Below are 13064 nucleotides of genomic sequence, written 5' to 3' on the forward strand. Positions count from 1 at the left end.
GGAATAAAAGGGTTATAGAAATTGTCCTGCCGAATGAAATGGTCGACACTGAGCTGGGATTCAAAGGGTTATAGAAATTGTACCGGAAAATGAAAGGGTTTACAAAATAGCTGGGAATAAAAGGGTTATCTCCTGCCAAATGAAAGGGTCTACACTGAGCTGGGAATCAAAGGGTTATAAAAATTGTCCTGCCGAATGAAATGGTCGACACTGAGCTGGGATTCAAGGGATTATAGAAATTGTACTGCAAAATGAAAGGGTACACAAAGTTGCTGGGATTTACAGGGTTATACAAATTGCACTTGCAAAGGAAAGGGATCTAAAAGTTGCTAGGAATAAGAGGGTTATAAAAATTGCCTTGCGAAATGAAATGGTCGACATTGAGCTGGGATTCAAAGGGTTATAGAAATTGTACTGGAAAATGAAAGGGTTTACAAACTAGCTGGGAATCAAAGGGTTATAGAAATTGTTCGACCAAATGAAAGTGTCTACACTGAGCTGGGAATCAAAGGGTTATAGAAATTGTCTTGGTAAATGAAATGATCTACACTGAGCTGGGAATTAAAGGGTTATAGAAATTGCACTTGCAAATGAAAGGGAACACAAGGTTGCTGGGAATTAATGGGTTATAGAAATTACCTTGCCATATGAAAGGGGCTACACTAAGCTGGGAATCAAAGGGTTATTGAAATTGTTCGACCAAATGAAAGTGTCTACACTGAGCTGGGAATCAAAGGGTTATAGATATTGTCTTGGTAAATGAAATGGTCTACACTGAGCTGGGAATTAAAAGGTTATAGAAATTGCACTTGCAAAGGAAAGGGAACATGAAGTTGCTGGGAATCAAAGGGTTATAGAATTTGCACTTGCAAATAGAAGGGTACACGAATCTGCTGGGAATAAAAGCGTTATAAAAATCGTCCTGCCAAATGAAAGGGTCTACACTGAGCTGGGAATTAAACGGTTATAGAAATTGTACTGGAAAATGAAAGGGTGTACAAAATAGCTGGGAATAAAAGGGTTATAGAATTGCCTTGGCAAATAAAAGGGTCTGCACTCAGGTAGGAATCAGAGGATTATAAAAATTGTCTTGCCAAATGAAATGGTCTACACCGATCTGGGAATTAAAGGGTTATAAAAATTGCACTTGCAAATGACAGGGAACACAAGGTTGCTGGGAATTAATGGGTTATATAAATTACCTTGCCATATGAAAGGGGCTACACTTAGCTGGGAATCAAAGGGTTATAGAAATTGTACTGCAAAATGAAAGGGTACACGTGTTGCTGGAAATTAAAGGGTTATAGAAATTGCACTCGGAAAGGAAAGGGAAGACAAAGTTGCTAGGAATAAAAGGGTTATAGAAATTGTCTTGCGAAATGAAACGGTTAACACTGAGCTGGCATTCAAAGGGTTATAGAAATTGTACCGGAAAATGAAAGGGTTTACAAAATAGCTGGGATTAAAAGGGTTATAGAATTGCCTTGCCAAATAAAAGGGTCTGCACTCAGCTGGGAATCAGAGGGTTATAGAAATTGTCTTGGCAAATTAAATGGTCTACACTGAGCTGGGAATTAAAGGGTTATAGAAATTGCACTTGCAAAGGAAAGGGAACATGAAGTTGCTGGGAATCGAAGGATTATAGAAATTGCACTTGCAAATAGAAGGGTACACGAATCTGCTGGGAATAAAAGGGTTATAAAAATCGTTCTGCCAAATGAAAGGGTCTACACTGGGCTGGGAATTAAAGGGCTATAGAAATTGTACTGCAAAATGAAAGGGTGTACGAAATGGCTGGGAATTAAAGGATTATAGAAACTCTCCTGCCAAATGAAAGGGGCTATTCTCAGCTTACAGTTTACACTCTGTTGGGATTAAAAGGGTTAGAAACTGGCCTTACTCATGACAGGTTTTACACTGAGCTGGGAATAAAAGTGCTATAGAAACTGTCATACCAAGTGTAAGGGTCTATGCAGAGCTTGGAATAAAAGGGCTATAGAAAATGTCCTGCCAAATGAAAGGGTCTCCACTGAGCTGGGAATTAAAGGGTTATAGAAATTGTACTTGCAAATGAAAGGGAACACAAAGTTGCTGGGAATAAAAGGGATATAGAAATTGCCTTGCAAAATGAAAGGGTATACAATGAGCTGAGAATTAAAGGGTTATAGAAATTGCTTTTGCAAATGGAAGGGAACACAAACTTGCTGGGAATAAAAGGGTTATAGAAATTGCCTTGCCAAATGAAATGGTCAACACTGAGCTGGGAAGTAAAGGATTACAGAAATTGCACTTGTAAAGAAAAGGGAACACAAAGTTGCTGGGAATAAAAGGGTTATAGAAATTGCCTTGCAAAATGAAAGGGTATACAATGAGCTAGGAATTAAAGGGTTATAGAAATTGCTTTTGTAAATAGAAGGGTACACAATTTTGCTGGGAATCAAAGGGTTATAAAATTTGTCCTGCCAAATGAAAGGGTCTACACTGAGCTGGGAATCAAAGGGTTATAGAAATTGTCCTGCCGAATGAAATGGTCGACACTGAGCTGGGATTCAAAGGGTTATAAAAATTGTACTGCAAAATGAAAGGGTACACAAAGTTGCTTGGATTTAAAGGGTTATACAAATTGCACTTGCAAAGGAAAGGGAACTAAAAGTTGCTAGGAATAAGAGGGTTATAAAAATTGCGAAATTGCGAAATGAAATGGTCGACACTGAGCTGGGATTCAAAGGGTTATAGAAATTGTACTGGAAAATGAAAGGGTGTACAAAATAGCTGGAAATAAAAGGGTTATAGAATTGCCTTGCCAAATAAAAGGGTCTGCACTCAGGTGGGAATCAGAGGATTATAAAAATTGTCTTGCCAAATGAAATGGTCTACACTGATCTGGGAATTAAAGGGTTATAGAAATTGCACTTGCAAATGACAGGGAACACAAGGTTGCTGGGAATTAATGGATTATATAAATTACCTTGCCATATGAAAGGGGCTACACTAAGCTGGGAATCAAAGGGTTATAGAAATTGTTCGACCAAATGAAAGTGTCGACACTGAGCTGGGAATCAAAGGGTTATAGAAATTGTCTTGGCAAATGAAATGGTCTACACTGAGCTGGGAATTAAAGGGTTATAGAAATTGCACTTGCAAAGGAAAGGGAACATGAAGTTGCTGGGAATCAAAGGGTTACAGAAATTGCACTTGCAAATAGAAGGGTACACGAATCTGTTGGGAATAAAAGGGTTATAAAAATCGTCCTGCCAAATGAAAGGGTCTACACTGAGCTGGGAATTAAAGGGTTATAGAAATTGTACTGCAAAATGAAAGGGTGTACAAAATGGCTGGGAATTAAAGGATTATAGAAACTCTCCTGCCAAATGAAAGGGTCTACACTGAGCCGAGAATAAAGGGGTTATAGAAATTGTCATGCCAAATTGAAGGGGCTATGCTCAGCTTACAGTTTACACTCTGTTGGGATTAAAAGGGTTATAGAAACTGGCCTTACTCATGACAGGTTTTACACTGAGCTGGGAATAAAAGTGCTATAGAAACTGTCATACCAAGTGTAAGGGTCTATGCAGAGCTTGGAATAAAAGCGCTATAGAAAATGTCCTGCCAAATGAAAGGGTCTCCACTGAGCTGGGAATTAAAGGGTTATAGAAATTGTACTTGCAAATGAAAGGGAACACAAAGTTGCTGGGAATAAAAGGGATATAGAAATTGCCTTGCAAAATGAAAGGGTATACAATGAGCTGAGAATTAAAGGGTTATAGAAATTGCTTTTGCAAAAGGAAGGGAACACAAAGTTGCTGGGAATAAAAGGGTTATAGAAATTGCCTTGCCAAATGAAATGGTCAACACTGAGCTCGGAATAAAAGGGTTATAGAAATTGCCTTGCAAAATGAAAGGGTATACAATGAGCTGGGAATTAAAGGGTCATAGAAATTGCTTTTGTAAATAGAAGGGTACACAAGTTTGCTGGGAATCAAAGGGTTATAGAAAAGGAAACTTGCAAAGGAAAGGGAACACATAGTTGCTGGGAATAAAAGGGTTATAGAAACACTACAAAAATGAAAGGGTACACGAAGTTGCTGGGAATTAAAGGGTTATAGGAATTGCAATTGCAAAGGAAAGGGAAAACAAAGTTGCTGGGAATAAAAGGGTTATAGAAATTGCCTTCCCAAATGAAAAGGGTTAACACTGAGCTGGGATTCAAAGGGTTATAGAAATTGTACTGGAAAATGAAAGGGTTTACAAAATAGCTGGGAATAAAAGGGTTATAGAATTGCCTTGCTAAATAAAAGGGTCTGCACTCAGGTGGGAATCAGAGGGTTTAAAAATTGTCTTGCCAAATGAAATGGTCTACACTGATCTGGGAATTAATGGGTTATAGAAATTGCACTTCCAAATAGAAGGGTACACGAAGTTGCTTGAAATTAAAGGGTTATAAAAATTGTCCTGCTGAATGAAATGGTCAACACTGAGTTGGGATTCAAAGGGTTATAGAAATTGTACTGCAAAATGAAAGGGTACACAAAGTTGCTGGGATTTACAGGGTTATACAAATTCCACTTGCAAAGGAAAGGGAACTAAAAGTTGCTAGGAATAAGAGGGTTATAAAAATTGCCTTGCGAAATGAAATGGTCGACACTGAGCTGGGATTCAAAGGGTTATAGAAATTGTACTGGAAAAAGAAAGGGTGTACAAAATAGCAGGGAATAAAAGGGTTATAGAATTGCCTTGCAAAATAAAAGGGTCTGCACTCAGGTGGGAATCAGAGGGTTATAAAAATTGTCTTGCCAAATGAAATGGTCTACACTGATCTGGGAATGAAAGGGTTATAGAAATTGCACTTGCAAATGACAGGGAACACAAGGTTGCTGGGAATTAAAGGGTTATATAAATTACCTTGCCATATAAAAGGGGCTACACTTAGCTGGGAATCAAAGGGTTATAGAAATTGTTCCACCAAATGAAAGTGTCTACACTGAGCTGGGAATCAAAGGGTTATAGAAATTGTACTGCAAAATGAAAGGGTACATGTAGTTGCTGGGAATTAAAGGGTTATGGAAATTGCACTTGGAAAGGAAAGGGAAGACAACGTTGCTAGGAATAAAAGGGTTATAGAAATTACCTTGCGAAATGAAAAGGTTAACACTGAGCTGGCATTCAAAGGGTTATAGAAATTGTACCGGAAAATGAAAGCGTTTACAAAATAGCTGGGATTAAAAGGGTTATAGAATTGCATTGCCAAATAAAAGGGTCTGCACTCAGCTGGGAATCAGAGGGTTATAGAAATTGTCTTGGCAAATGAAATGGTCTACACTGATCTGGGAATTAAAGGGTTATAGAAATTGCACTTACAAAGGAAAGGGAACACAAAGTTGCTGGGAATAAAAGGGTTACAGAAATTGTCTTGCAAAATGAAATCAATGAAACTGAGCTGGGATTCAAAGGGTAATAGAAATTGTACTGCAAAATGAAAGGGTGTACAATATAGCTGAGAATAAAAGGGTTTTAGAAATTGCCTTGCAAAATGAAATCAATTAAACTGAGCTGGGATTCAAAGGGTTATAGAAATTGTAGTGCAAAATGAAAGGGTGTACAAAATAGCTGAGAATAAAAGGGTTATAAAAATTGTCTTGCCAAATGAAAGGGTCTCAACTGAGCTGGGAATCAAAGGGTTATAGAAATTGTCTCGACAAATGAAATGGTCTACACTGAGCTTGAAATTAAAGCGTTATAGAAATTGCACTCGCAAAGGAAAGGGAACACAAAGTTACTGGGAATAAAAGGGTTATAGAAAATGTCCTGCCAAATGAAATGGTCTACACTGAGCTGGGAATTAAAGGGAAGGGTTATAGAAATTGCACTTGCAAAGGAAAGGGAACACAAAGTTGCTGGGAATAAAAGGGTTATAGAATTTGCCTTGCCCAATGAAATGGGCGACACTTAGCTGGGATTGAAAGGGTTATAAAAATTGCACTGCAAAATGAAAGGGTGTACAAAATAGCTAGGAATAAAAGGGTTATAGAAAGTGTCCTGCCAAATGAAAGGGTCTACACTGAGCTGGGAATGAAAGGATTATAGAAACTGTCCTGCCAAATGCAAGGGTCTATGCTCAGCTGGAAAGGGTTTACACTGAGCTGGAAATAAAAGTGTTATAGAAACTGTCATGCCAAGTGTAAGGGTCTATGCAGAGCTTGGAATAAAAGGGTTATAAAAAATGTCCTGCCAAATGAAAGTGTCCCCACTGAACTGGGAATAACAGGGTTAATAGTAATTGTCCTGCCACATGAAAGGGTCAACACTGAGCTGGGAATTAAAGGGTTATAAAAACTGTCCTCCCAAATGAAAGGGTGCAGAAAGCAGCTTTTGAGGCAACAAAGCAAAGATCTGTGCATTTACTGTCATTTTGATTTCTTTAGAGACCAGCTAGAAACAAACATTCAAGTTATCTGATTCTTCAATCAGCACAGGCCAACTTTTCGGCCTGGTTTGTCAATGTAACATTAACAAATATTGAGCGAAACAAATTGTAATGTAACCTCAACTCTATCTGCTGTGCTTGACGGAAAGGAAGATTAACAGGGTTTTGCTAAAACAGCCACAAAGCCTTGCAGACTGACAAATACAACTTTATAAGTCATGGTGGTAAGTCTAAATACTGACCACAACAGGGTGAATAGAGATGCACGAAGTTTGCAACTCAGTTTTTACATGCTCACAATACAATTATATACATCGCCAATGTAATTATATGAGCAAAGTGACTTTTACAATGCACATGTTTATGTACAGGTGTATGTGAAACACAAAATACAACAAAAGCCCTGCATCCTAGTATAGCTCTTGATTCACAGCAAGCATTTTACCACATTTGCTTGCGGTGTAAAGGATACAGTACCAAAATCATGAGGAATCTTACCGTACAAGCTGTCTCAAGAATGGGTGATTCTGTTCTTTCCCCATGTCTGGCCCCTTGTCTGCTGAAATACCTTGTGTTGGACTGAGATTCCCTGAACATGATACAGGTGATCAAGGTATGAATGTACGAAATATAAATCTTACTTGAAGAATAAAAAAATAACAAAACAAAAACAGGTAGACTGTGGCTCCTGAAGTTCATGTTGACCAAAATGCATCCCTACTGACAACTCAAAATATTTAGCACATGGATGAAAAATTATGTTTGTACTGATGTCATCATTTATTCTCTTGACATACTGTAGATTTTGTATTTTTTTTTTTCTTTTAAGAAGGATATCTTCAAAGATATATTGTGAGCTTTGCAATAGTTCAGTTGAGCATGAAATCAGCATTTTTTTCAAACTGCAAAATCTTCAACATTTGCACTACATGTATTTGCTTACAAGTGTCTTAACTTACTTCCCAACAGACTGCAGTTGCTGGAGTTTGCCCTCTAGTCGACTTTGGTATTCCTTGTAGCGAGCCGCATCTGCTTTGCAGTTTTTGGAGTACTGGGACAGCAGTGCCCTCTTCTGGTGAATGTTAGACAGCTGGTCCTGACTTGTTTGGCACTGTTTCTCTGTTATAAGAATTTGGTCACATGAATTACTACATGGTACATAACTTTCCTACAGACATGATGATGTACCATCCTTCATGTCAATAAAGCACAAGACAATTTGATTTATTTCAATGACAATGACCTTGATAAAGTTGGTTCCATTCATCAAGGTTGCTGTACTTTGTGTGTTTACATCACCTTGTCTGTATGACATACCTTTAGCTTACGGGAAAGTTTAAACCCTACAGCTTTTTTCCTTTTTTCTTTTCAAAATTGAGCAGTGGCATGATGTTACAATCTGATGAAAAAGAGTATTTGATTGGTCTTGTAATCAAAGAGTTTGGAGTTCAGTTAGCACTGGCACTGAGTAGCACTCTTTGCAATGTGATCATTCTACACACACACACACCACTTTTTATGTTTATAAAACCAACCATGCAATCTTTTTTCCTCCATTCAATAGTTTCAGGACAGTTTATGACTGAGGATAACAAATTTTCTGAGAAGCATGCTATTGGAGCATATTCCAATTCAAAGGGAATTCTTGACAAATTCTCTCATGTCACATATACACCAAGGTGCACGATATTAATTTTTTTTTCAATACCAATAATCATTTGATGCATTCTCAATGGCATAGCTGCAGTGCTGTTCATAAAGAGAGTCTGGACAACTACTGATTTGGACGCCATGTCATTATCGAGCATGTTAGAGGGTTAGCGTGTACGCTCAGACGTAACAATATATGACCGAGGCAAATAAGGTGTAGTTAACAATGGGCACTGCGTATGAGCGCACTTTGGAAACGACATGGCTATACGAAGGTCACAGGACCAGTTTTGACCAAACACAGGCTTCAAAACTCATGAGCCAAAAAGCGAGTTGGCCAGACTCTCTTTATATACGGCACTGATACCTGCAGACAAGAGCTCCCTTTGTAGACCTTCGATGAAATGATCCAACTGACGAACGTCTGACTTGACCCCTGCCACTTTGGCTTTCAGTTCCCTCCGCTTCCTGATCAGATCCTCTCTCTCCGCTGAAAACTTAGCGTCTCCCTGATACTTCACCTTGTAGCTGGTACTCTTGGCCAAATGACCCTTCCTGTCAAGCTCATTGGTCAAGGAGCTGTCACATGATTTGTTTGGGTCAGTTTAAAACTCATGATGCAGGACTTAATCTTGCACAACCAGAATGATCTTCAAACCTGAATGCCAGGATACAGGCAGGAATTATATACAAACATGACATGAACAATGTACTTCTACTTACATTGTGACAAAACTAGCTAGCATCTCTGCGAGTTAAATAACCATACTGCTTTCTCATTTCGCATTTGTAACTATACTGGGCACTCAAAAGTAACAACACATACATGATGTACACGTAGGACTCAATGGAAACCACCATTGGAAAATTCAAAGCATGATACAGTACCGGTACATGTCAGATGAGTGAAATGCAGATTGAAAAAGAAAATGGGGGTAAAAATATCAATATACCGGTAATGGATAAACTGAAGTTTGAGATGAAAGAAACAGATTAGATACTGTTACTTGCCTTGTTCTCACTTCGGATCAACTTTCACAATCTATGTAGATGGAGAAAGCCTATTCCCTCTGGACAGTAGAGGAACTATTTCATGAACCAGGTAAAGTATGAAAAATAGCAAATCATAGCTTAAATGAGCGAATGGGGGAATGGCATTATTTGAAATTGAAGTGGATACAGACAAGCCCTGTAAATGCACTTGAAAGGAAAAAAAAAAACATGAAAAAGTAAACACTGTAGATCATGTGACTGATTTTCAAACAAGAATGAATGCCGAGGGTGAATGCCAACATAAGATACTTTATACACTACATTTCTCTCAAACACTGATGTTGGGCAGAAATACATACGGAGCCACTGCATACTGTAAAACCTACAACTTTTTAAATTGTGACTAGGATCCAAAGGCCTTTCTTTTTTCTTTTTATTTTTTGTGGCATGAAACATTCACGAATTGCCACTGGCATTCAAAACATTGTGTAGAAGAAAAAAGAACTTTAGTGTGCACTTTACTCGTGCACATCTTGACTTCTAGCAAACTGCACAAAGAAAATTTCATGCGCACAAACATTTCTGGTTTTACAGTATCCTATCTCATATTCTGCCAGGAGGTACAGTAGTTAATATTATAATAATAATAATAATAATAATATGAAATATTTATTTAGCGCTTAATACAACATGTTTCTAAGCGCTTTACAATGCTAAACAACCAAACATACAAATCAGCTTAGAATAACAAATAATTCACTACAAATGCATACAGGGCCTACATAATCATTAATTCTGCTCTAAAAATAAATGAGTCTTAAGTTTATTTTTGAAGATGTCAACGGAGGTGGAGGTCTGAATGTGAGTAGGGAGAGTGTTCCAAAGAAGGGGGGCACAAACGGAAAAAGCACGGTCACCATAACGATTGTGGGTGCGAGGGCCAAGTTTAAGTTGGGTTGCAGATGATGATCTTAGGTTAATGTGTGTATCCGGTCTGGGTTTCGATGAGATCAGGTCAGTTAGATATATAGGTGAACGGTTATGGATGATGTTGTAGGTGATGAGAAGAATCTTGAACTTGATTCGTTGTGGGATTAACAGCCAGTGGAGATTGCGGATGACAGGGGTGATGCGATCATACTTTCTAGTACAGGTGATGAGACGGGCAGCAGTGTTCTGTATATGCTGAAGTGGAGCGAGATGACATGCAGGTAAGTTGATGAGCAAACTGTTGCAATAATCCAGATGCGATATTACAAGAGCATTAACAAGTCGTTCTGTGGAGCTCTGGTTGAGGTATTTCCGGATTGTCCTGATCCTGTAGATGCCAGAAGAAGCAGCCCGGCACACCTTGCGAATGTGCTCCTTTACATCCAAGGAGTTGTCCACGATAACGCCGAGATCTCTGGCAGATTTGGACGCATTTATGACAGCTCCATCGATTGTGAGGCTAACAGACTCAATTCTTTTCCGAAATTGTGACACAATGTGGACGACTTCTGTTTTGTTTTCGTTTAACATCATGCTGTTGCCACGAGCCCAAGCCTTTATGTCCCTCACACAGTCTTCCATAGATGAAAGACCGCCAGCTAGATGATATTCCACATACTAAGAATCTTGCTATAGGATTGGTCAAGAGCTGATCATGTGATGAAGCGTAGTTTTGCCCATCACATCATCTAAGAAGAAAAGTTCATTAAACTCTATGATGACAGTCATTTTGTTTTGCTGATCTCTTAGTCCACACAGTCCTAACGCGTGATATAACTTAAAATTTTGAGTACCGGTACGCGTGAAATAAAAGTGCGTTGCACTGTGGTCTATCATTTGACCTGGGTCAAGTGATAGACCACAGTGCAACACACTTTCATTTCGGTGCCACGTGCGGGGCGCGGAGCAAATTCGTTGTTTTGTCATCTACGCGCATAGGCCTACGTCTAAAGTAAACTATGTAGCCTAAGCCCTGAGGATACCCTAAGACAGCTAAAATGGTTTCAGATGTGGAATAAAATGGGAATATCTAGGACCCTAGATATGGAATATAAAGCAAATAATCAACTTTTAGTTTCAGGCAATGAGACAAACTATCACTTCCTCGGCGATCTGAATGTGAACGCTATCTTTCCTCAGCTGCGCTTCGGAAAGATACATCCAGATCACCTCGGAAGTGATAGTTTGTCTCATCACCTTTACCAACGTTGATTATTTGCTTAATATAATCATAACTGAAAGGATACATTGCCAAGTTCCCTTTGACCTTGTGCACCATCTGCGTGGAGTAGACATGCTCCAGAACATATTGCCAAATAGGAAGCAAGTTACCTCGACATATGCTACAATACAAACAAACGGTAAAAAAGAAAAATCATGAATTGATCATCTCGCCGCAGAGGGTATGAGGGATCATGATCTCGACTTTACACTAATGCCCACACACACACACACACACCTGAAGACATCCCATGTCTGAGCAGTGATGCACACTGCTACTTCTATCAAGGTAGTATTAACCCGTTGAAGACGAGTCCCAAGAATACTTGGGCTTGTGTCTATGGGAAATGCATGTTGTCGCAAAATCAGTCCGTCCTCATAGGAGATCAATGCTTTAATAGTCAAAGACTCAAAGGCTAATACAGTAATCATACAAGCAGCCCATTTACATGTATGGCTTACATCTAGGGAAATTGGCTTGTGATATTCAGTGCATCAATGAAACATAAAACAAGACTGTGAACTTTGAAATGAATCAATGCCCCAGGTAATTTAGAAAGTTTTCATTTTTGAATGAAGTAGTAACATGTTTATCATATATGGTTAATCCTTAGTGTGACTACAAGTAATCAAATGAGATTACATTGTCCCCTAACTGTGAAATCACTCAATCACACTCTTTACTCATCTCATACAATTTCTGATTAACTATTGTTTTCTTGAATATGTATCAACAGTTTGTGAATATAATATTGCTGCCTTTGGGATGCACAGTCCATGTTACACGTCTTCTTTCACGATTTACAATGAATATACGGTACCAGAATGACCATTTACACTGAAGAAAAACGTCACGACATGGTCAAATTTACCGATCACACCGTAAATTGTAGAAAACGGAGAGTGAAAAATTCACAACATTAAGCATAGATTCAACATGAATCTGAGCAATCCATTTGTTCACTTACTCTTCCAAGTCTCCTGCCGTCGGCATGGCGACATTGACAAACTTTCCCTGGGGTAGACAGTGCATCTCCTTGCTGGCCCACTGGTGGAGAGCTGCGGCGACCTCACTTCTTTTGTCCGTCATCCTTCAATGGCTTTGGCTAGTCAGATACCAATACAACTTTGTGAGTCCCAGTCAAAATGCCTGTGGACAAAGATGGCCAAATAAGTCCCTCTCGCTTCTGAAAAGCCCAAGAAAGAGCAAGTAGGATACCACAACTTGTCCACATGTGCACACACACCAAAAAAAAAAAAAAAAAAAAAAAAGCGGGAAAAGAACATTGACATTAATCAGCCATTGGCATTGCATAAAACTAAATAGGCGAATAGTTTATACTCTCTCTCTCTCAATGCTGAATGACAGCATTATTAGGCTAGTGGAGTGCTGAATTCAGTCCAGGAAATCTGCTCATGGGGGGGGGGTTTCGTCTTACAAGGCACTCTCTCCCTCTAAACCCTAGAGGGTGCTGTTCAATTAACCAATACGTACGTGTTGGGGTCGCTGGTGCGATCTCTCCCTCATGACCACCTCTGCTGGGGCTCCTCCCCGCACTGCTCATGAGGCCTCCTCTTCACTTCTCATCCATGTCACATCTGTGTTAGGGCCCCAGACTCTTTTCTATAAATGGTCGCAAGTTCGCACTGTGATTTTTTGTTACACACACATGTCCACTCTATGCTACACTACGGACTACCAGTGAGAAGTTCAAGAAAAAATTCTAACGTTAGATAAATTATTAGTTTTGACAAAGATCGAGTTTCAATCAAAACAAATATTGGA

General features: G+C 39.0%; 1 protein-coding gene across 1 annotated transcript in view; it reads right to left on the reverse strand.

Annotated features, from left to right (window-relative positions):
* Positions 1-12795, reverse strand: part of LOC139713491 (uncharacterized) — a 54292-nt gene extending 41497 nt beyond the window's left edge. The window contains exons 1-6 of the mRNA XM_071625218.1: positions 12774-12795; positions 12247-12428; positions 11305-11400; positions 8442-8629; positions 7384-7543; positions 6923-7013 (exon numbers count right to left, since the gene is read on the reverse strand). Coding sequence (XP_071481319.1) covers positions 6923-7013; positions 7384-7543; positions 8442-8629; positions 11305-11400; positions 12247-12368 — 657 coding nt within the window. The 5' untranslated portion in view covers positions 12369-12428; positions 12774-12795. The remainder of the gene's footprint in view (positions 1-6922; positions 7014-7383; positions 7544-8441; positions 8630-11304; positions 11401-12246; positions 12429-12773) is intronic.
* Positions 12796-13064: the final 269 nt, after the last annotated feature.

Source organism: Diadema antillarum, unplaced genomic scaffold (assembly GCF_040938485.1).
Source record: "Diadema antillarum isolate AM-2024a unplaced genomic scaffold, OU_Dant_1.0 seq00001985_RagTag, whole genome shotgun sequence".
In the NCBI taxonomy this organism is placed as follows: domain Eukaryota; kingdom Metazoa; phylum Echinodermata; class Echinoidea; order Diadematoida; family Diadematidae; genus Diadema; species Diadema antillarum.